The sequence below is a fragment of the Cryptomeria japonica genome, chromosome 9, assembly GCF_030272615.1.
Source record: "Cryptomeria japonica chromosome 9, Sugi_1.0, whole genome shotgun sequence".
NCBI classification, from domain to species: domain Eukaryota; kingdom Viridiplantae; phylum Streptophyta; class Pinopsida; order Cupressales; family Cupressaceae; genus Cryptomeria; species Cryptomeria japonica.
The window spans coordinates 468,923,480-468,943,779 of NC_081413.1; the positions used below are offsets into that span (position 1 = coordinate 468,923,480).

Here is a 20,300-nt window from a genome sequence, read left to right on the forward strand (position 1 = left end):
AATTATGATGTTGTTTTCTAAAGGTTTATTATTTTATTACAATTCCCTCCAAAATCCTCTAAGATTATGTTTGTTGAGGGAGATTAACTCTTTTCTCCTTCACATGCACTCTTTCCTTTGAGATATCATTTACTTTTTATCAATCTTTTACTTTCCTTCTCCCTTTCCAAGTTCTTCATTTTTCTCTTCGATGCCTTGCAATCTTAGTCATACTACAAGTTCCGCAATTTTTTTTTTTTTTTTTTTTTGCCACCTTTCTTAAGTCGATATCTCTTATGAAGAAATAGGACTTTTTGAAGTATAATAATAAAATATTGCTACTTTTTTTTTTTTTTATGAAGAATGCTTAACTGACATGACTATTTACAAGCTCAAATAAGTGGCATAATTGACTAAAAGCTTTGATTTCTTCCCATATAAGTGTCTCTCTATAAATATAATAGAATACCGCAACCAAATATATATATATATATATATATATATATATATATATATATATATATACACCAACCATAAACAGACATTACTAGGATCCCATGAACAACAAATTCTATGGATTACAGTTTGCGTGTGTCCACTTAGGACTCTACCAAGCCAACTAGAAGGTTGAGTATCCTTTATTTTAGGCGCCGCTTTTATGTTTTAAACAGGCCCCTAAACGTTAAGGTTTTTGGATGTCTGATTACGATTTTTATTTTTCCCAATCTCAAATTCGTGCGTGGGCATGATTAGAATTTGAGATTACATCATTTAGGTTGTGCTCCAGGGAATTATAAGATGGGAAGCGGATCTCAGATCAAGTATTCAACTAGTTACTACGACTGTGATACTGAGATCATTGAATCATCCATCGGGGGTAAGAAACACCCTGATTTTTCATAATTTTTCACCAATTCCTTTTCCAACTCCTTTATTGATTGCATAATTAAGAACAGGTCTGGCGAAAATCAAATTAGGTCTAGACAAGCTTCGAGATATCTCAGCTTTCAATTTTTTTTCTTTTTTTTTTCCCGCCTTTAAGTTGAATTTGACCTTCATGCATGACGATGACAAAGTGTAATACCCATTAAACCAAAATGGTTTAGACCCCATTGAGAATGGCTATAAACTAATGCTCTCGGAGTTGGCTCTTGAATTTATGAGGTAATAGAGAACTGCCTATGCTCCATTGAGTTGGACTAATCATCTAGCTAAATATGCAGAGGTGAACTATTGGGCTTTTGTGGGTAACATTGACAGGTGATTCCTCTTGCGATAAGGTGTTAACCTCATGCCAGTGGCTTAGCCTGGCCTCTGGTGACTGGTGCATGCCTCTTATTGTGAGGATTTCTCCAGTGCAGAGCTTTGAGCTTGGGCTTGGGCTTCTAAAAAAAGCATGGATTAATGTTTGAATTCCGAGCCTTCAGCTCAAAATTAAAATAAAAAGTTGTTGAGGCTCTTTTTGTATACCTTCTGAATGGTGAACTTTTTGTTATACTGTTTTCTTTATTCACTGAATGTTGAGACCTATATCCTATTTGTAATTTCGTATACATAAGAAGTGTTTATTCGTGAATAGTCCCTGCTCTGAACTAGCGCAAAATCTAGAATCCAAATATCCATCTTCATCAGACAGTTCGGAGAATTTGCTGCACAGTTTGAATTTTGCTCTGTTCATCTCTTGGTTATTCATATTCATCATAAAGATCCCTTGTAAGCCTCTACAAATGGGGATCTGATACAACAAATTGGTATCTCACTGGATAAAAAGCCATCTTTCCCTTTTAACTTTAAAATGCAGTCTCTTTCTTTGGTAGCGGGCAGGCAAATATCTTCTTCCCCTAGCTATACAAGGTTAGCATACATACCCCATGCACGATAACATTTTTAAATCTGCCTCAGCAGCATGGAACTGGATATACACATCTGACAATCAAACAAAATGAAAAAAAGAGCTCTGTTTTGAAGCCAGCCAGTCCCCCTGTACTTGCCCGCATGATTTTCATTATGTCTAGAATTGGTTAATGAAAGTCGAAAGCTTTACATGATGCAGTTTCTCAGACCAGATATCAAACCAGTAACTGTTTTTGGCAATAAACTTGTACCCATCACCTAGCCTTCTTTACACTAATTTAAGAAGCATACAATAAAAATAAACTCCGTAAGGGACTGTTAAAGACAGAGAATTTTCACAGTCCATAATATAATTTTTGCAATATTTTTGGTTTCGGTTTTGACATTGTAAGCTATTTTTTCATCAATGTTTTGGATCTTGGATCAAACTCTATGATCCTTCTTCTCTCTTCTCTAGCTAATTTAGCCTAACAATGGATCATGGAGTTTGAGCTGAAATATTAATGAGAAAAAAAGCTTACATAAACAAATCCAGAAACACTGCCAAGGGGATCGTTTTCCAGCTCTTTGTCTTTCTTGTATATGCCTTAGATACAGTCCAGATATGTATTTGTCTTTGGATATGGACAGAGTACAGTCAGCCTCAGGTGATATACAGATATGACCAGTTCAAAATTTGAATTATATGTAACAAAAGTATAGAAGAAATGAAAATAAGCATAAAAAGAGTGTAAATGTTCATCAACCGCAAAGAAAGCCAAAATACTTTTCCTCTCACACGTATCAGCTATCTTTGAGGTCATAGTTGAAGGCTTTCTGGATGATGATTTTTAGGCTTTTATGCTCTACAAGGACATTTGTCTTTGCATTTTATATATGGTATTGCTATTTTGAGTCACATCCCATCTGCAAAAGTTTTGGTTTAAGAAATGATGTATTCATGTTCATGCAGCTTAGATTATTAGTAATAAAGTAAGCTTTTTCAACAATAGAGTCTTGATTGAAGAAATGACATATTTACCCGCTTTTGATACACCTTTGACAGCAATAAGGAATACTAGTTTTTTCTACTGTTTGCTTGAGTATATTGCCACCTCCTGCAACGTTGTTTACATTCGTTCTCCTCAAGCATATCTTCCAAGTCCTTTGCTGTTTCCATCTCATCTTATAAAAATTCCCACAAAAAATTCTTTATATAATTTGTTTTTTCTTTATATAGATGAATAACATGAATGCATGTATCCAGGTTGTATTGCATCTAGAGTTTACAAAAAAATGCTGTATCCATGTCCAGGCAACTTAGATAAGAGATTTTGCTGTTGGACACATTCTACAAGGAATTGCATCAAACCCAGATTTCGGCATAACAGTACCAACATTCAATTGCATCATTGGAATAATCATTTAAAGTGACCGTTTAACTTTAAAATTAGATGCCAATTTAAGTAAAAAATCTTTCATCTCACTTTCTCTCATTCGATAGTCTAAATGAGAAACCACAATCAGGCATTTGTCTCATTATTGATTGTGTTGACTTTATATTGGGGTTTTACTTTCAAATCATGACTGTATTACATTGTTTAGGGTTTAATGTTTAGCTATTTTTCAAAACTTTTGCTTTCTCTACCTTAGGGCTTTTGTAATGAACTGTACTTTAAAGTCCCATTAACCTACTTTGGTTATTTGTTAATGTTAATATGATTCTTTTTCTTTCCATTATGTTTTTATGGTTTTGAAACCGTTTCATTGTTTTGTATGTGGCCGAAATGATTTGAAGTTTCTTTGATTGTTTTGGAAGTGATTCTGCTTGATGCAAGTGGTTTTGGAAAATTGCCATGTTAATTTCTTTTACTCCTAGTAATGTGAGGAATTCTTGTCTTCAAGATTAGGCTCTGTTTTATTCTTTGCATTTCTTTTAGTTTATTTCTAGGGTCAAACTAGAAGATTTGTTTTCAATATTATTGAGAGTGGTGGCCATTGTGTAGAGGATTAATTATTATTTTTTAATTATGCAGGAGAAAATATGGAGGAAAATGATGACGAGGACACACAACCGTTTGAAGATACAGTGCCACTTGAAAGCACTGTAGCACTTGAAGACACAGCTGTGCTTGAAAATGTAGCTCTGCTTGAAACACAACTGGTAGATGATGATAAAAATCAAGAAGAAAGACTTCTGCCACCGAGAGAGAGGGGCAGAGATGCTGGTGCTGACAATGCAGTTAATGTGGTCAATATACAAGGTGATACAGAGGCAAAGACTCAATTATTGGAAGACTTCCAACTAGATAATGGCATCTCTAGTTTAAGAAACCAGACACATATGTATACAGTAGTTGATAGTGATGATGAAAATGGTGGGGAAACTGTACTCTTGAGTGAAGACGATGATGCATCCGATGGTAGGTCTAGTCCACAGAGAGTGGATGAACTGAAACTCAATCAGTTTCCAGTTGAAGCTGCTCCATTGCCGACTACTCGGCATGTTAAAGAAACTTCTCTGACTCATTCCCGTGACATGGGGAAGGGGTTTTCATTCAACACTGTAATTTCACACCATGAACTTGAGCAGAAACCTTTAGTTGATTCAGATGCTTTGACCGAAGATGAATGTGATTTAGGTGAGCTCTAACAACATAGAGTTTTCTGTCCCAATGGCTTTGAACAAGCCATTGATAACTATCAAAACTCCTCAGAAAGAAGATGATTTTATCTGGTTCCATATATGTTGGAAGAGTGATTCTATTATTTCCAGGCAAATGCAATGTTTTTTTTTCCAAATCGTATATTTTGGGGGATGAAATCCTTTTCAAATGCATTTATTTTTCAAATATGCAATTGTTTAATTCTTAGACTTATGATATATCAGGCAACTTCCAATTATGTAATTGAAATGGTGTTCCAGGTATTCTTCCTCAAAAATCAAGCCAAAATAACAAGAAGCTGGATGGCAGCAGGGCATTGCTTCAGGAGTGTGAACCAGACAGCAAAAATGATAGTCATATATCAACTTCGCATTTGCTGTCTGATGATTTGAATAATCTTGATGCAATTCAGAGTGTTTGTACTGGCAGGCAGGTGAAAACGGATTCCGCTCCTGCTCATATTACTAGAGGAAATTCTCATGATTTATCATCAGCTTCTACACCTAGATGTAGAAACATTGCTTCTACACCTAGATGTAGAAACATTGCTTCTATTCGGGCTGCATCCTTGAGAGCATCTGGACTGCGTGCTTCAGAGATGCTATCTAAAACAAAGGAAATAACTGGAGCGCAGGGTGCTAAAAATGAGTGTGATGGAAAGTATGATTCCCATTCCCTTTCAATTCTTGGAATGTCCAAACCTGTTCAAGTTATGAAGAGCGACCCAGCTTTCCCATCAAGTCCTAAGTTTAGAACTGAAAGCTTGAGAGCAAGAAGACTTTTCCCTGACACTGAATCTATAGAAGTCAATGAAATGAAAGCCAGGGATGAATTTGAGTTACGTGATAACACGAAGGCCAGAAATAACAATAAAGAAGATAATGCACCAAGAGCGATACACTCTAACAATGATGAACAAATGACCATGTTTGGAAACAAGGAAGATGATAAACCAAGAGCTGAAATTGTTGTTAAGGAAGATGATGGGTCAAGTGGAAGTTTTGAAAATGAGAAAGATGATATTCTTAGGAAAGGAGCCTCTAATGCTGTAGATTCACAGCAGCTTAAGTCAAGAGGACTGCAAGAGCTTGGCCATGGTAAGAAAACACCATCTTATTCTATTTCTGCTGGTTTAAGCTATGCCGATTCACAGGAACCAGGGGAGCAATCTCAAGCTGATGCATTGAATATGGTTGACAAATTGGTGTGGCTTAATACAACTGGTTTTTCACAAGACCCAGCACCCCCAAAATTGCTTGCAATGACTTACTCTGGGCCTTCAAGTGCAAATGGACCTCAAAATCTTGCCCAGTTGGTTGAATCTAAAGGTCCAACTGAAAACATTGGAGTTTTTGACTGGGTTGATAGCCAAAATTATGAAGCTGGCAGACAGTGTTTTGGTAAGAATAGCCAAGGTGTTTTGGCATCCACAAATAAGGCGGATAAATTGAAGACAGAATCAAAGCAGCGTGGATGCAGGTATCATAAGAGCAAACATGAGTCTTCAGTTCCTGATGCAAAGGCCGAGAATATTGGAAAGAACAAAAGCAAAATTCTTTTGCAGGCTCTCCAAAAGGTTGCTAGCTCAGGTGCTTCAGAAGCTAACCTATCAACGGCTTCCAATTCAGCATGTAGGATACAAAATAAATTTGATGTGGCGAAAGATCGAGAGGCAAATGTTACTGTATTCAATGGAAATAAATTACAATTTGCTTCTGATACTTTAAGATTTTCTAAGAGGTTACGATCAGTTAAGGAACAGAACCATGACAAAAATAAGACTGATGCTCCTGATGAGAAAGAACTCGTAGTAGAGAAACTTCCTCTGAATTCAGGAGAAGCTTGTGACCAACAGGTGAAAAAAAGTCTCACTTGCAGGGACTCATTGGATCTATCCAATATTGGCAATGATACCCAATTGGCTGCTGAAGCAATGCAGATAATGTGCTTGGAGATTCCTCACAATCAGGCTACCGAGGATACTTTTATGGTGGCCAAAAGAGGTTGTACTGAATGGGGAGATTCCAGAAAGAGAAATGGTAGAGGATTACACAAGGCATCTGAACGTCATAATTCTAGAAAGAGGACGTTGTCAGATACTGACCATGGAACCTGTGAAAATTATGCAAATCAAAAGAGAACTTCAAGGAATTCTGTGGCTACACTGGAAGAAAGTAGCCGAGTCCAATGGGCAGAAGATGAAGAAAAATTGCAAAATAAGGATGAGGGCAGGAAATCTGAAAGACTAAGAAAGTCCAAACAAGCTGGAAAAGAGAAATTGGAATCCAATAATAATCCTGCATATTCTGAAGCTTGGAAAGAAAACAACGATACAGTGGAGGACTCTTTAAAAGTTCCAAAAAGAAAGAGGTCAAACATGGAGGAAGCAATAAAACCAGCTGAAGAAATTCAGTTAGTTGGAGCAGGTGCACGAGTAGGATGCTTTACAAGACAAAAATTAAAGCTGAACCAAGGAGATCTATGTGAAACAGAAACTAATTCCAAGAGTTCTGGAGCTGATCAAAAGGGGAATATCTTAGAGGATTCTGCAAAAGTTATTAAGAGAAAAAGGAAATTGGCAACTGATCTAACAGAACCTGCAAGAGTTCAGTCAGTTAGGAAAGCTAAGGGTGGAATGCAACTCATTGCCGGTTCAGCAGCAATATGTTCCACCAGACAAATAAATAAAAAGATTGTGGAGAAGCAGAAACCTGAAACACAGATACATAGGACAATAGAGGAGGACAAAGACATGTTAAATAATGTTGCAAAGGTTGTCATTAGCAAAAGGAAACATGCTGATGTAGAAGAGATATCATACAAGCAAATATTTTCTCCGGGTACACAGTTATTAAAATCACAACCAAGCAAAGATGAGATGTCAACTAGTGCAAACACAGAAGAGACATGCCTTCGGGCAGGGGATGTAGCAGTAACATCTTCCTCACAAGCAAAGAGTTTGCTGCAAGAGGAAAATCTTAAGCTTGATAAACAAAGCGTTTCCAAGAGTTCTGACACTCATGGTGAGAATAGAGATACATCAATGGACTTATCAAAATCTGTGAGGAGAAAGAGAAGTAAGACAAACAAAGAGGAAAGAAAACTGAACAAATCTATATCCACTGGAGAGGGTTTGCATGTTGATACTGCTGACAGAGACTTACGGCAGAAGGTAGGAGAAAGTACAGCTGTGTGTACTACCAGGCAATCTGTGCGCAATTTAGGACTGGCGATTGGTTTACCAATTTCTCCATTTACTGCCATTGATGGAGATAAATCTGACCACAATAACATGGTTGCAGAATCAAGTGCACAGGGCCAAAAATCTAGGGGAAGAAAGACAGTACTTACTGCTCCAAGTGATTCAAAGCTTGCAAATCATGGAACTTCAGCATATCCAAATAAAGATGAAGTGCAATTAAATGATGCTTCTGTAGACGTGAGATCTCCCTTTCCATGCCAGACTGAAAATATTAATTTTAAATCACCTGCTATCACTGGATTTGGCCAGAAGGCAACACGGTCATCTTGTAAAGTACTGCTGACAAAAGGGACTCCTAAATCAACACTTAAAAGAGAACTCGGTCAGTTAGTTTCACCAGAGAGTGGCCAATCACTAATTTTGAAGGATTCTGTTCGGAAGAGAAGAGAGCCAAGCAGCATCCGTGTTTTGTTTAGCCATAGCTTGGATGACGATATTGAAAAGCAGCAGAAAAAGGTGAGTTTAGTAATTTGCTTGGTAGTTTTTATGATTTTTGAAGTTTTGTCACTCTTGTTCTTACAAGGATAGGTGGCAGATTTTGGCAAAACTTGGAGGTCAGCTTGCATCTTCAGCAGCAGATTGTACTCACTTTGTCACAGATAAGTTTGTTAGGACAAGGAACATGCTAGAAGCAATAGCTGCTGGTAAATCAGTTATAACACACTTATGGTTGGAGAACTGTGGTCAAGCAAGCTATTTCATAGATGAAAAGAAATACATTCTGAGGGATGAAAAGAAGGAGAAAGAGATTGGGTTCAGCATGACTGCTTCCTTGGCAGTTGCACAACAAAATCCTCTTTTACAGGTTGGTAGTTACTAGATTATGGAGATTCTCTCATTCATTTAAAAAAATGTAATAAGAACATCTAATGGGTCTGCTCAACTCCTTTAAATGCTAAATAGTTGTTAGCATTGGCAAAATTATATTTTCCTGTGGTGCACCTTTATAGTTAGAATATTTTGTCATTGTGTTTTTTAACTTTCCTCTTGTTTCTTTTAGATGTTGGAGCTCATTTTGACCCTCTCTTGCTATTGTATCTGGGCATTCTTTTGGATTGTTCCAGAACTCATATGTATTTACTCTTGCTATTGTAACTGGCTACCTTTAGATTCCTATTGACCTAGTTTTGGTCGGTCACAGACAGTAATGCAATTTCTTTCTTTCTATTTTACTGAAGTCTACCTCTTGCTGCAGGGAAAACGAGTATTCGTCACCCCCAGTACAAAGCCTGAGCAAGAATCAATTATATCTATGGTTAAGGCAGCAAATGGGCAGGTTAGGCTTTATATCTCATCTCCTATTTCCTTTCCTTGACAAAAATAGAAGAAGTGTCTAATTTGTGTGTAGACTGACACAAATGGAGGATGGTAAGTGGCTTTGATAAGTAACTGCAACAGTGGATGCAAATATGAACTGAAACGACGATAAGTTAATAACAAGATTAAATCATGTAACTCTTTTAAGATGGAGCTATAATTTTAGAAATGAATGTAGGATGGACAGTTCTTAAGTCATTCTTCAAAATTGAAGATAATTCTGTTAATGTAAAAGTTTCCATTCAAAATTTGGACATATTTAACTCAAGCACAAAGCAAGTCAAGAAAGAAGAAAGAATGAGAACTAAATATATATCACACATGACGCAAGTAGGTCAATGGGACTCAAATGCTGCAAGTTACTATGGTAAATTGGGAGTGCAAAATTAGCTACAGTCTACAATATCCAAAAACAAAATATGAAACCTACAACTTAAATCCCCACAGGTAAACATTGCAAACTTTAAATACATACAAAGCTATGTAATAAAAATAGTTCATGAGTTAGTGCCTTCAACCAAATAATAACAATTTCAAGAAGCTGATTAAAATTCAGATAAGTTAATATGTACAAAGTTTTATTTTCAATTACACATGGACTGCGAAATTCTGTGAAATGACGTTTCCTATACAATACTGAAAATAAATAATTTCCTCTAGTTATTTATTAACATCCCATGAACACTTAATAAAACTCTTAAAAATATGTTGACCCCATCCTAGTGTAACTTGGGCGTGGGAATAAACTTACTATTTGAATATTATTTAGCTAGATTATGCTTAGTAGATTAATTTTTTATTTTATTTTTGATTAATTATCTGGGGGATTCTCTTGGTGTGCCAGCTTGAAAAGAAAAGCTTAAACATTGCATAAAGATAGATATAACAAAATGACCATAATGGACTTGCAAAGTAATGACAACCCCATATCAGCAACCTTCACAGGAAAAAAGTTCTGAGCAACCACATTCTTGATTGAGCATTTGACACTGCCTCTGCTAGCTGAGAAATGAAATTGTTAGGGATTGAGGTCTGCCACCAAAACCTATTCCCTTCTTTGCTAAAACTGTTTCAATAAACCCTAACATGGTTATGTGCACAAGAGAATATAGCTTCCAACTGCTTATTTGATACTTATGCTTTCACCATGGGTCTTGAATAGTTGATCTTGTATGCCACACCATGACAAACGGTCACCTCAAAACCAGCAGCCAAAGACCTTTAGACACAATAGGGTGCCAAAAGTCCACGAAGTGCGGCAAAGATTAATCATTATGTTATATGCATTGGATATATGAATAACATTGGATCAAATGAAATGTATGCATATATTGGATTGCATGGAGATTTTGTAAAGGCAATCATAAATAAGAACAATGTTGGAAGAAGAATTTTTTTTGCAGGTGTAGGTGGAAGAAAGGAGAAGGAATTGTTCTTATGTGATGCAAGCTAGGGAAAAGAGATTGAGTTTTCAGTCAATGTTAGAGTGGTTTACTCAGCATTTTAATAGGTTTTATAATTTGTTAAAATCTATAATTTTGCATATTCTCCTCCAATAAGCACACCTTGTCTTCCAATGAAGAAAACAATATATCCCACTTGTTCCAATCTCTAAATTTGTCTCATCTTTGCTAGTGTCATACTCCCGCCTGAGATTAGGGCTTTATATACACAAATCACAGCATTAAAGAATGAAGCATGAGCGATTGAATAAATAGAGGGAGGGCTGACTCAGAATAACCCTAAATAAAATTTGCTGTGACTGTTAAAGGGGTCCGACTAAGGCTAATTAAATCTAGTGCAGGGGCTGACCTGAAGTAAAGAGATTATTAATTCCCAAGCAGTGATCCATTAATAAGTTTGATTTAAATTAACTAAAGGAAACTGTTATCTGGCCGACCAGGGATAAGGAAGATTAAATAATAATAAAGAGCAATTGTTATTTGAATAAAGGGCCAACCAGATTAAGGATATCAACGACCACCTTAACATAAATGGCCTTATATAAATGAGCCAATAAAGAGCAGAGACTGGTCTTATATAAATGGCCTAAAATTATTAAGTTTATGTGTAGAGATCGATCAGATCACAGAGTTTTAGATATAAATTGCATTCATAGATAAAGCAGTCATTTATATCTAGCAGAATAATTGGTATGCAATATGATTAAGTCTAGTATTTAATCTCTTATATGAATCATTGATTATTCATTTGATTAACTTGACAATCAACCAAGGAGTTAGAACTAACAATCATTCATCAGATTTAATAGAGCAATCTTATTAGAAATGGGCAAGGAAACACCATAGAGATGCAGGAGTACGGATCCTACCCATTAAGTGGATGCCTATTGAGTTGTTTACTTGTCAGCACCCATTGAGTTGGTTGCTTGTTTGATGCTCTTGGGCTTAATTGTGGAGGATAGTCTCTCGGCATCCTATGGTGTTTCCCCCTCATGTTTCTAATATGGTTGAAGCTATATTGTGCATTTATACAATAGGAAAGTACATCATCATTGATTTAATGTTAATTATTTTCCTGGATTCAACTACTATTATGTAATTACTAATTTAATGAAAGAATACTCTTGTGTATAAATTGTATTATTGTTATTATTATTTTTGGGCAAATTTCAGGTGCATCCCAAAAGGGGACATTACAGCTAGGGTTTTTCCCTAGTGCATATTAGTTCTTGCCTCAACTTCTAGTTTTACAGCCTTGTGTTGAGGCTTGATGGTAAATAATTTCACCTTTTGACCCAACTTTGACCAAATGGTTTAAGACCAAGTTTGGCCTTAAATATGCAAATTCAAAGAACTAACTGCCAATAGTTTTTAGAGACTTAGGTACTAGTACCCCACAAACCCAAGAAGAGAGTTTTCTAAAAAATAGGTGATAGTATTGATTGACTTGGGAAGCATTCACAATTTCATTAACATTAAGGTGGCAACATGATTAAATTGTTCTGTTTATTCGTTTCTAGGTTTTTAGGTCACAGTTGTGAATGGGGGTACAACGAATTGTCTAGGGAAATGCCATAGTATTAAACTCACCATAGGAGAGTGCCTACTAGTTTACCCTATGCCTACTATTCCCATGGGTGGAGCATATATTGTTTTGGGAGTTGAATGTCTTACTACATTGGGAATGATGAACTCCTAGAAGTTGTTCATGTGTTTTCATTCAATGGGTAGGACATTTGAATTGAGAGGGTTGCGTACAAAGCCACTACAAATGGTAAGCTCTCATCAAATACATGATGCATAAAAAGGGTGCAAATGGGTTTATGGCACAATCATTTTCATTATAAGCTCACTAGTGAAGGTTTCCTACATTGCTATATTTGTAGGCCATTATAGATGGGCACTCAATAATTCTTGGGGATATGCCAAAAGGATGGCCTTCCAAAAGAGATCATGATCATGCCATTCAACTACACCAAAGAGCCAACCACCCAACATTAGACTCTTTTTTTTTTTGGAAGGTGAATGCTTTTTTTTACTGGAGCTATGAACTAGTGAGGCCACAAACGGGGTACCTCATCCCCAACATTAACACAACAACAACAGCCAAGACCTGCGAGTGCCCAACAAGGGCATAGAGCCCGCGAGTGCCCATCAAGGGACTTGAAATAGGCCTTAACACTTGTCAATCGGCATTAATGCTGCTATGGTTCATAATCAGCCCAAACAAGATTTGAACCTTGATGGCACCATTAATAATGCCACAACTTAACCATCACATTGCGGGATCAACCCCACCCAACATTAGACCTTATTGGTACTTGTATGTGCCAAAAAGTGAGACTGAGAAGATGGTACAAGAGATGTTGGAAACAAGTATTATTTTTCATAGTCAAAGTGCATATTCCTCACTAGTGGTGATGGTACATAAGAAGGATGACACTTGGCCCAAGCGTTTAAAATACAAAGAACTCACCAAGTTCACTATAAAAGATAAATTCTTGATTTTGGTAATTGATGATTTGCCAAATGAATTAGAGATGCTGTTTATTTTACCAAACTTGATCTTCATTTTGAGTATCATCAAATTTGAATTAGAGATAAGGATATTCATAAGACAACATTTATAACCCTTAAGGATATTCATAAGACAACATTTATAACCCATGAGGGTCACTATTAATTTTTGCTGATGCCTTTTTGCCTCACAAATGCACCTTCTTCATTTCAAAGTTTGATGAAATTGGTCTTTAGGCCATTTCTATGGAAGTTTGTCTTAGTTTTCTTTGATGATATCTTAATTATGACAGGCAAATGACAGGTAAATGCATGAAATATGCCATGTTTTAGTGTGGAGGTGTTATTTTATTACTCCAAATAAAATATAGAACCCTCGCCATTTGTCTCTAGATTCATAGTTTTTTGCATGCAAGACTTTAATGGATTTGTATTCTTGGTGTTTAGTATTTTAGAAGAACATTTATTTTACAGATGATTCCCTTCTATTATAAGATATCTCTCGGCATATTTTACATATGTTTTTTAAATATAGGTATACTAGTTATGTCGAGAGGCATCTACAATCACATCAAAATGTCCGTAAACAAAAATTCAATTTTGAAACAATTTGACATGCAAATGACGGGTAAATGCATGAAATAGTGGAAGAGTGCCATAATATTTAAAAGGGAACAATCAATAAAATCAAGTGGCATTGTGAGTTCTATTATAAGATATCTCTCGGCATAATTTACCTATATTTTTTAAATATAGATATACTAGTATATAGCAAATTGTTGGAGGAACATTTACATCACGAGCATCAAATTTTGGAAACTCTTGAACAAACATCAACTTTATGACAAGTCTTCATAGTTCATAGTGTGCTTTTAGAGCCAAGAAGGTGGAGTACTTCAGTCATATTGTATTAGAGGAAGGCATCAAGGTGGAACCTCACAAGGTCAAGGCCATGATATAATGGAAAATGATTCACACACTAAATAATATATGTTACTTCTTAGGGCTTATAGGTTATTATCACCAATTTGTTAAAAAGAACGTTAGCATAGCAACACCACCCGCAACTTTATTGAAAGACTCCTTCCATTGGAATGAGGCAACCATCATGGCATTTGAGAAGTTGAAAGAGGCCACGTGTGCCATGCCTCTTCTTGCTACGCGAAATTTTTTCAAAACCTTCATTATTGAATTTGATGCTTTGAGGTATTGTGTGGGTGTTGTACTCATGCCAACTCAAAGGTAAGAATTTGTTGAAGTGCATTTATGGTAACAAAATGTGGCTATCCTTCATTCAGTCAAACAATGGGGATCATATCTATTGGGAAGACACTTCAAGGTAAAGATAGATCATGATAGTCTAAAATATTACTTAGAACAACAATTGTCATTAGAGGAAACAAATGTGTCACGAAGATGTTGGGATATGATCTCAAGATCATCTACAATAAAGGGAAGGAGAATGTCATGGCTGATTCACTATGTAGGAGGGATGAGTCCATAGAGGCATTAGTGTGTGCCATGCCATATTGTAGGTCAATTGGGTGGATGAGGCACAATTAAAATGGAAGAATGACATGGATACACATAGTCTCGTTCAAAAGCTCCAACAAGATTTGAGCATATAAAAAAAAATCACGTGGAAAAGGGACTATGGTACAAGCATAGGTTGTACCTTTGCAAGAATTCAACCCTTGATCATAAGGTTCTTGTGGAACTCCATCCTCCTGCAATAGGTGGGCATTAGGCTTTTTGAAGAGATCATGGAATCAATAAGATTTTTTTTTTGGGAAAGGCTCAAAGGGGAAGTATGTGAATTTGTGGCAGAAATGCATGATATGTTTGTTGATGTTGTAGCGACAGGGGATATCTTTCTCCTGACTATTGTGGCAACCCTTATTAACAGTCTGTTTATTTTCCTACGTGTGAATATATTGTATCAACTACGATCACTATAAGAGTAGATATCTATATGCGGGTTGTAGGCGTCCGATGTGTTTATTAAGAATTCCACGTAACACAACAGAATCATGGGATACCTTAAGTCACACGATCTTTGCTAACTCGTTAGTTGTTATGAAGCTGGAGGGAGACGTGTCTCCTCCGTGATGAAGAGGTGCGATCTCTCTAGTCGGATATATGACTAGAGATGCCGTCGATCAAAAGGTTAGGTAGAAAGATTAAGGTGAATATAATCGGTGAGTAAATGCTATACAATACCTACAAAAGACATGCTGTGTATGTTGCCCGTAATATATATATATATATATATATGCTTAGCACACAAGTGAAACAACATGGTATCGGAGCATAATCGTTCTTTGTGCGTGTTCCTTCTGGCTAGTGCTGGAAATTTCACGGACGCGCTCCGCAGCTGTGGATGAATGGTGATTACGGACCTGTTGTGCATTGCACACGCCCCCTGTCGCCGACAGGGTCCCCCTTTCCAGTTTTGAGTTTTTTGATCGTCATCCCGAGAATTGAATCAGAGTTTCTCGTATCTCCTCGAGCGAGTTCGTGATCAGTCCGTAAGCTGATCAACGTTGGAGTAGTGAACCAATGAGCCCTTTTGACTGATCTGGCTTTCGGGCGTAAATACCGAGAGTTTGTTCCAAAATTTCAAAACTTAACATAATACATCTCCTTTTCGGACCCCAGGTCCGAACTTGGCGAAAGTCAAGTTAAGGTAAAAAAACGTTATGCGCTCCTCTTTTTGGATTTAAATATCCGAAAGTGAAAATTCAAAATTTAAAAGCGTAAGGTGGAATTCCATTTTCGGACCCCAGGTCCGAAATGTCCAAAGTCAAGTTAAAACATTGTGCAAACATCCATTTCGGACCTCAGGTCCGAACTCCAACAAAGTGAAGTTTTAAAACACTGTTCAAAAAACCGCGTTTTCGAACCCCCGCGTCCGAACGAAAAAGGCGAAGTGTAAGTTTTAAAAACACACGAAATGCATACTTCGGACCCTAAGCTCCGAAAAGGGCGAAGTTAAAGTTTTAAAAACACACGAAATGCATACTTCGGACCCTAAGCTCCGAAAAGGGCGAAGTTAAAGTTTTAAAAACACACGAAATGCATACTTCGGACCCTAAGCTCCGAAAAGGGGGAAGTTAAAGTTTTTAAAAGCAACATCAAAAACAACGTTTCGGACCCCCGCATCCGAATGACAAAGGGCGAAGTTAAAGTTTTAAAAAAACACACGAAATACATTCTTCGGACCCTAAGCTCCGAAAGGGAAAGTGTGGTGTTTCAAAAACAACATCGAGACGCACTTCGGACCCCCGCGTCCGAATGACCAAGGGCGAAGTAAGTTTTAGAGGCATTTCTCCAGCATCGAAATACATTCTTCGGACCCTAAGCTCCGAATGAAAAGGGCGAACTGAGGTTTTAAAAATGCAGCGCATGGCACACTTCGGACCCCCGCGTCCGAACGAAAAAGGCGAAAGGTAAGTTTTTTTTAAAAAAAAAAAAAACAAAAAAAAAACGCATATCAAACATTCTTCGGACCCTAAGCTCCGAAAGGGAAAGTGTGGTGTTTCTAAAACAACATGCATGCTTCGGACCCCCGCGTCCGAATGAAAAGGGAGTGTTAAGGCTTTAAAAGCAACCATATCAAACACGCATACTTCGGGCCCCTGCGTTCGAGCTTCAACAAGGTCGGGCAAGCAGCGTTTTCGGACCCTAAGCGTCCGAAATTCCAAGATGAAAGTTTAAAAACGAAGTCCAAAAAGCAAGCAAAACATTAAACGCAGAAGGCACAGTGTGTAACGCGGAGGTCAGGACGAGCACACCCGCGAAGGTTAGATTCGAGAACCTCCAATTCAAAATTCGAAAGGAACTCTTAAATCCGAAAACAAGGAGGATCATCCGCTCGCCCCGCGCAACAAGGTCGGGCAATCACCCATCATTCGCTCCGATCAGGTAAGTACGCCTTATCGCGTACGGTCATTTAAAATGTGTGAATCAAATACGCAAATACGCAAAATTTGAAATGCTTAGAGTCTGCATCTCCATCATTCGAGCATCCAAAATTTAGGACTTATTCCCGGAGTTTGGCCGAAAACTGCATCTCTTTTCAAAATTCTCATGTTCTGCCTTTGTTAAAATTAATCCAAAAAATTCGAGAGTAAGAATGCTTAGTCATAAATCTTCAGGAATATGATGCTGTAGAAGTTAATCAGATTGTTAGCCCAGAGTGACATTTAAGCTAATCTCGGTCTGTTGAAACACTTCTGTTATTTTCTAACCCGCATCGTCATTCTCGTGTCACCTTGTAATCCGTGTCTGGCTGTGCAGGATAAATGCCTAAATCAGCGGCAGAATCATCAAAAACACCCGCTGCAGCAGAAACCTCACGAGCATCCAAATCAGACATCCCACGGAAAGTTGAAAGAATGAAGTATCAGTATCAGAGGGGAGGGTTAAGAGAGTCAAAGGTCCAGAGTATCTGGGACAACATTGGTGACACCGACCTTGGCCACATTGATATTCAGGATTTCAGGGATCGGGTCTTCTCACCCAATGCATATGGCAGGCCTAGGCAAATGCTGGAAAGTGGCATCGCCCAAGCAGCAGGTTTTCCTCCAGCAATCCAGAACTATGAGTTAGTAGTGGAAGCTGCTCGGCATTACGAGCCAAAGTCCAGATTAGTGCTTCTGGAAGATATCACTATTGCCGACTTCTCCCCTGAGGCTATCGGCGATGCATTTGATATCCCCTTTCCAAATAATCCCATAGCTACAACAATGGACGAGGCACAGGGGGCGTATGATATGAACCCAGCTCGATGTAGGGCACTAATTAACGAAGAATGGTTCAAAGAAAAAAGGCCTTCAAGCACCAGGATTGTGAAAAAGACCCCCAGAAGTGACTTTCATAATGAACATGGTGATATGGTCACCTTACTTAGCCGAGTCATGGGACTCCCTAAGTCCAACTACTTTGAAGAATGGATGTTCTATTTTACAGAACAGGTCTTTGCCGGAAAGTCTAAGTTTGACTGGGCTCAGATCATAAGTGATAACATCCACGCTCAGCTGATTGATCTTGAGACAAAGAAGTATTTCACCATGACCTCCTATTTGGTCTATATGTTCGCAAAGAACCAGCCACTGCCAGGATTAATAGTGAAAGGTGAGATCGGGAATGGGCCTGGTCAGGTAAAGGTTTATGATTGCTACCCGCAGCTGCACTACCAGGATATAGCTCAAAGGGAAAAGAGCAGCCCGGCTTACGCAGTTGGACAGTACGAACGTGTCAACGACGCCTTCACAATGCGCCTAGTCAGGCTAATGCAGGGAGGGTTACACATAAGGCTCTCGGAGCAAGCTACCATTTTAGTGCAGAGGTATGGGGCCTGGTTTATTCAGTTCCCAAGATTCTCCTACATCCGAATTGCTGGCTTCGAAGGTGCCCCCCTTCGACTTCCGCGGTACCCAACCGATAAAGTAGTCCTCATGGAAGTGGCAAGGCAATCACGCCCTGCCGGCATATTATTACGAGAAAGCAAGCAGGCTGGATTCGCATTTCCAATGATCATAGGCAACCATGATGTCCAATTGAGAACTCCCACCCTAGCAGAAGAGTCCCTTGCAGAGCTAGCCTCTTATGGCCTACAGGAACATTTCCCAAGAAAATGTTTTGATCATGACAATTTGGCAAAGAGAGCTTACGGTAGGCGCTACAGAGCAAAGGAGTCAATTGAAGATTACTGGAAAAATTGCTCCGATGACTACGAAGTCAGGCGACGGGAATATTCTAGATTGAGTGTGCAGCAAATGCGACTCTTTGAGTACCGTCGGGTCCCGGATCAGCTCACAGACTCGGGGAATTGTCTCCAAGTCCGGGAATTCGAAGCAGTGAGGCATCTCTTGCCAGGCGTCGATTGGTCTCAAGACCCAATCACGGATTTCGAAGCAGTCATGGCAGCCCCGGCAAGATACACAGATCAATGGTTACAACACCAGATCGAGAGGCTAGTCCATGAAGGGGTCCAGTTTACTTACCATCTGATGGGCAATTTCGACTCTCAGTCTTCCGAAGATGAAAGGACATCAGCTGAAAAACCAGAGAAAAGGAAGAAAACTAAGGCTTGCAGAGGGACTCGGACGTCCAAGAGAACAAGGAGGGAGAAGATTCCCATAAGAAGGCCAGAGACCGCTTCATCTTCAGACCCCAGTTCGCCCGATGGTGCCATAGATTTGGATTGCATACCTGCTCCGCCTTCCCAGAGCGACATAGAGGCATTCCAAGCCAATGATCCTCCTGCTCCAGATATGCCGGACACCGAGCAAAAGGGCCCCAATTCGACCAAGCCGGGTGACCAGATAGAGGAAGGAGAAATCCCATCCACCCAGGGGATCGAAGTGCATGAACCTACCCAGCAGAGCCGCCATGAATTACTACTCCTCCATGCAGCCAAGGACGACTCAACTGTCGAAGGGGAACAAAGAACAGACGAGATCCATGAGCTCGAGGGAACCAAGGAGCCACCATCACAGGAAGATATCAGACAATTATTCAGTGAGATAGGGGAGAACTCAGATGCAAACAAAGAGCTTCCTCCTTCTTCCACCCCTCCGATGGCGGGACAGCTGTTAATTTGTGATCAGCCAGTTGAAAGTATGGGAGCACAAGGTGCTAACTTAACCCTATCCTCAACCCAGACGGTGCCTCAAGAGTGGCTGATCGCCAGAGCTCAGCGTAGGGCCGCCACCAAGGCGCCCATCGACCTTGAAGACATCTTCTCACGAATGGATCAAACAAAAGTAAAAGGGAAGAAGAAACCGAGAACATACTCTAAGATAACCAAGGATGGGCAAAGGAACCGCACTCTTCATATTGCTACCCCGCCCGTAAACAAGCTAGCAGATCAAATAACCCTTGCAGATTATAGCATTACGACTGTCCCCATCGGACGAGCTACAAAAGAGCAAGAAAAGGAGGAATTTAAGGACTCGGTGCAAAACATACTCAGACAGCTCGAGGAAATCACGGCTGAAAAGGACATGTATCGAGCCCGTGCTGAACAAGCCGAGGGATACATCGATAAGCTCCTACGGCCACTACACAACCCCTCTGAATCCCATATTCCCCCAATGGCATTGGCGCAGAGGACCACAACTGAATTTGAAGGAATCCGGGATACCGCAAAGGCCGTTAAGGAATGGGTGCAAGACATCAAGAAAAGGGGAGAACAGATCCTCAAAGAAGTAAAGGAAATGGCTCTCCATCGAGAGCTCACTCTCGTCAGGTTGTTGG

The 20,300-nt window shown here is 38.9% G+C and overlaps 1 protein-coding gene across 3 annotated transcripts in view; it reads left to right on the plus strand.

Moving 5' to 3' along the window:
• Nucleotides 1-619: 619 nt before the first annotated feature.
• LOC131075934 (uncharacterized) overlaps nucleotides 620-20,300 on the plus strand; it is a 96,166-nt gene continuing 76,485 nt past the window's right edge. Inside the window, exons 1-6 of one of the 3 annotated variants that reach the window (XM_059210967.1) lie at nucleotides 620-856; nucleotides 3,849-4,454; nucleotides 4,739-8,196; nucleotides 8,276-8,545; nucleotides 8,741-8,813; nucleotides 8,936-9,016. In XM_059210967.1, coding sequence (XP_059066950.1) covers nucleotides 778-856; nucleotides 3,849-4,454; nucleotides 4,739-8,196; nucleotides 8,276-8,545; nucleotides 8,741-8,813; nucleotides 8,936-8,973 — 4,524 coding nt within the window. In that variant the 5' untranslated portion in view covers nucleotides 620-777 and the 3' untranslated portion in view covers nucleotides 8,974-9,016. Of the gene's footprint in view, nucleotides 857-913; nucleotides 1,144-3,848; nucleotides 4,455-4,738; nucleotides 8,197-8,275; nucleotides 8,546-8,740; nucleotides 8,814-8,935; nucleotides 9,017-20,300 lie in introns of those variants that run through there. The other 2 variants (XM_058012896.2, XM_058012897.2) reach the window with 2 other exon arrangements.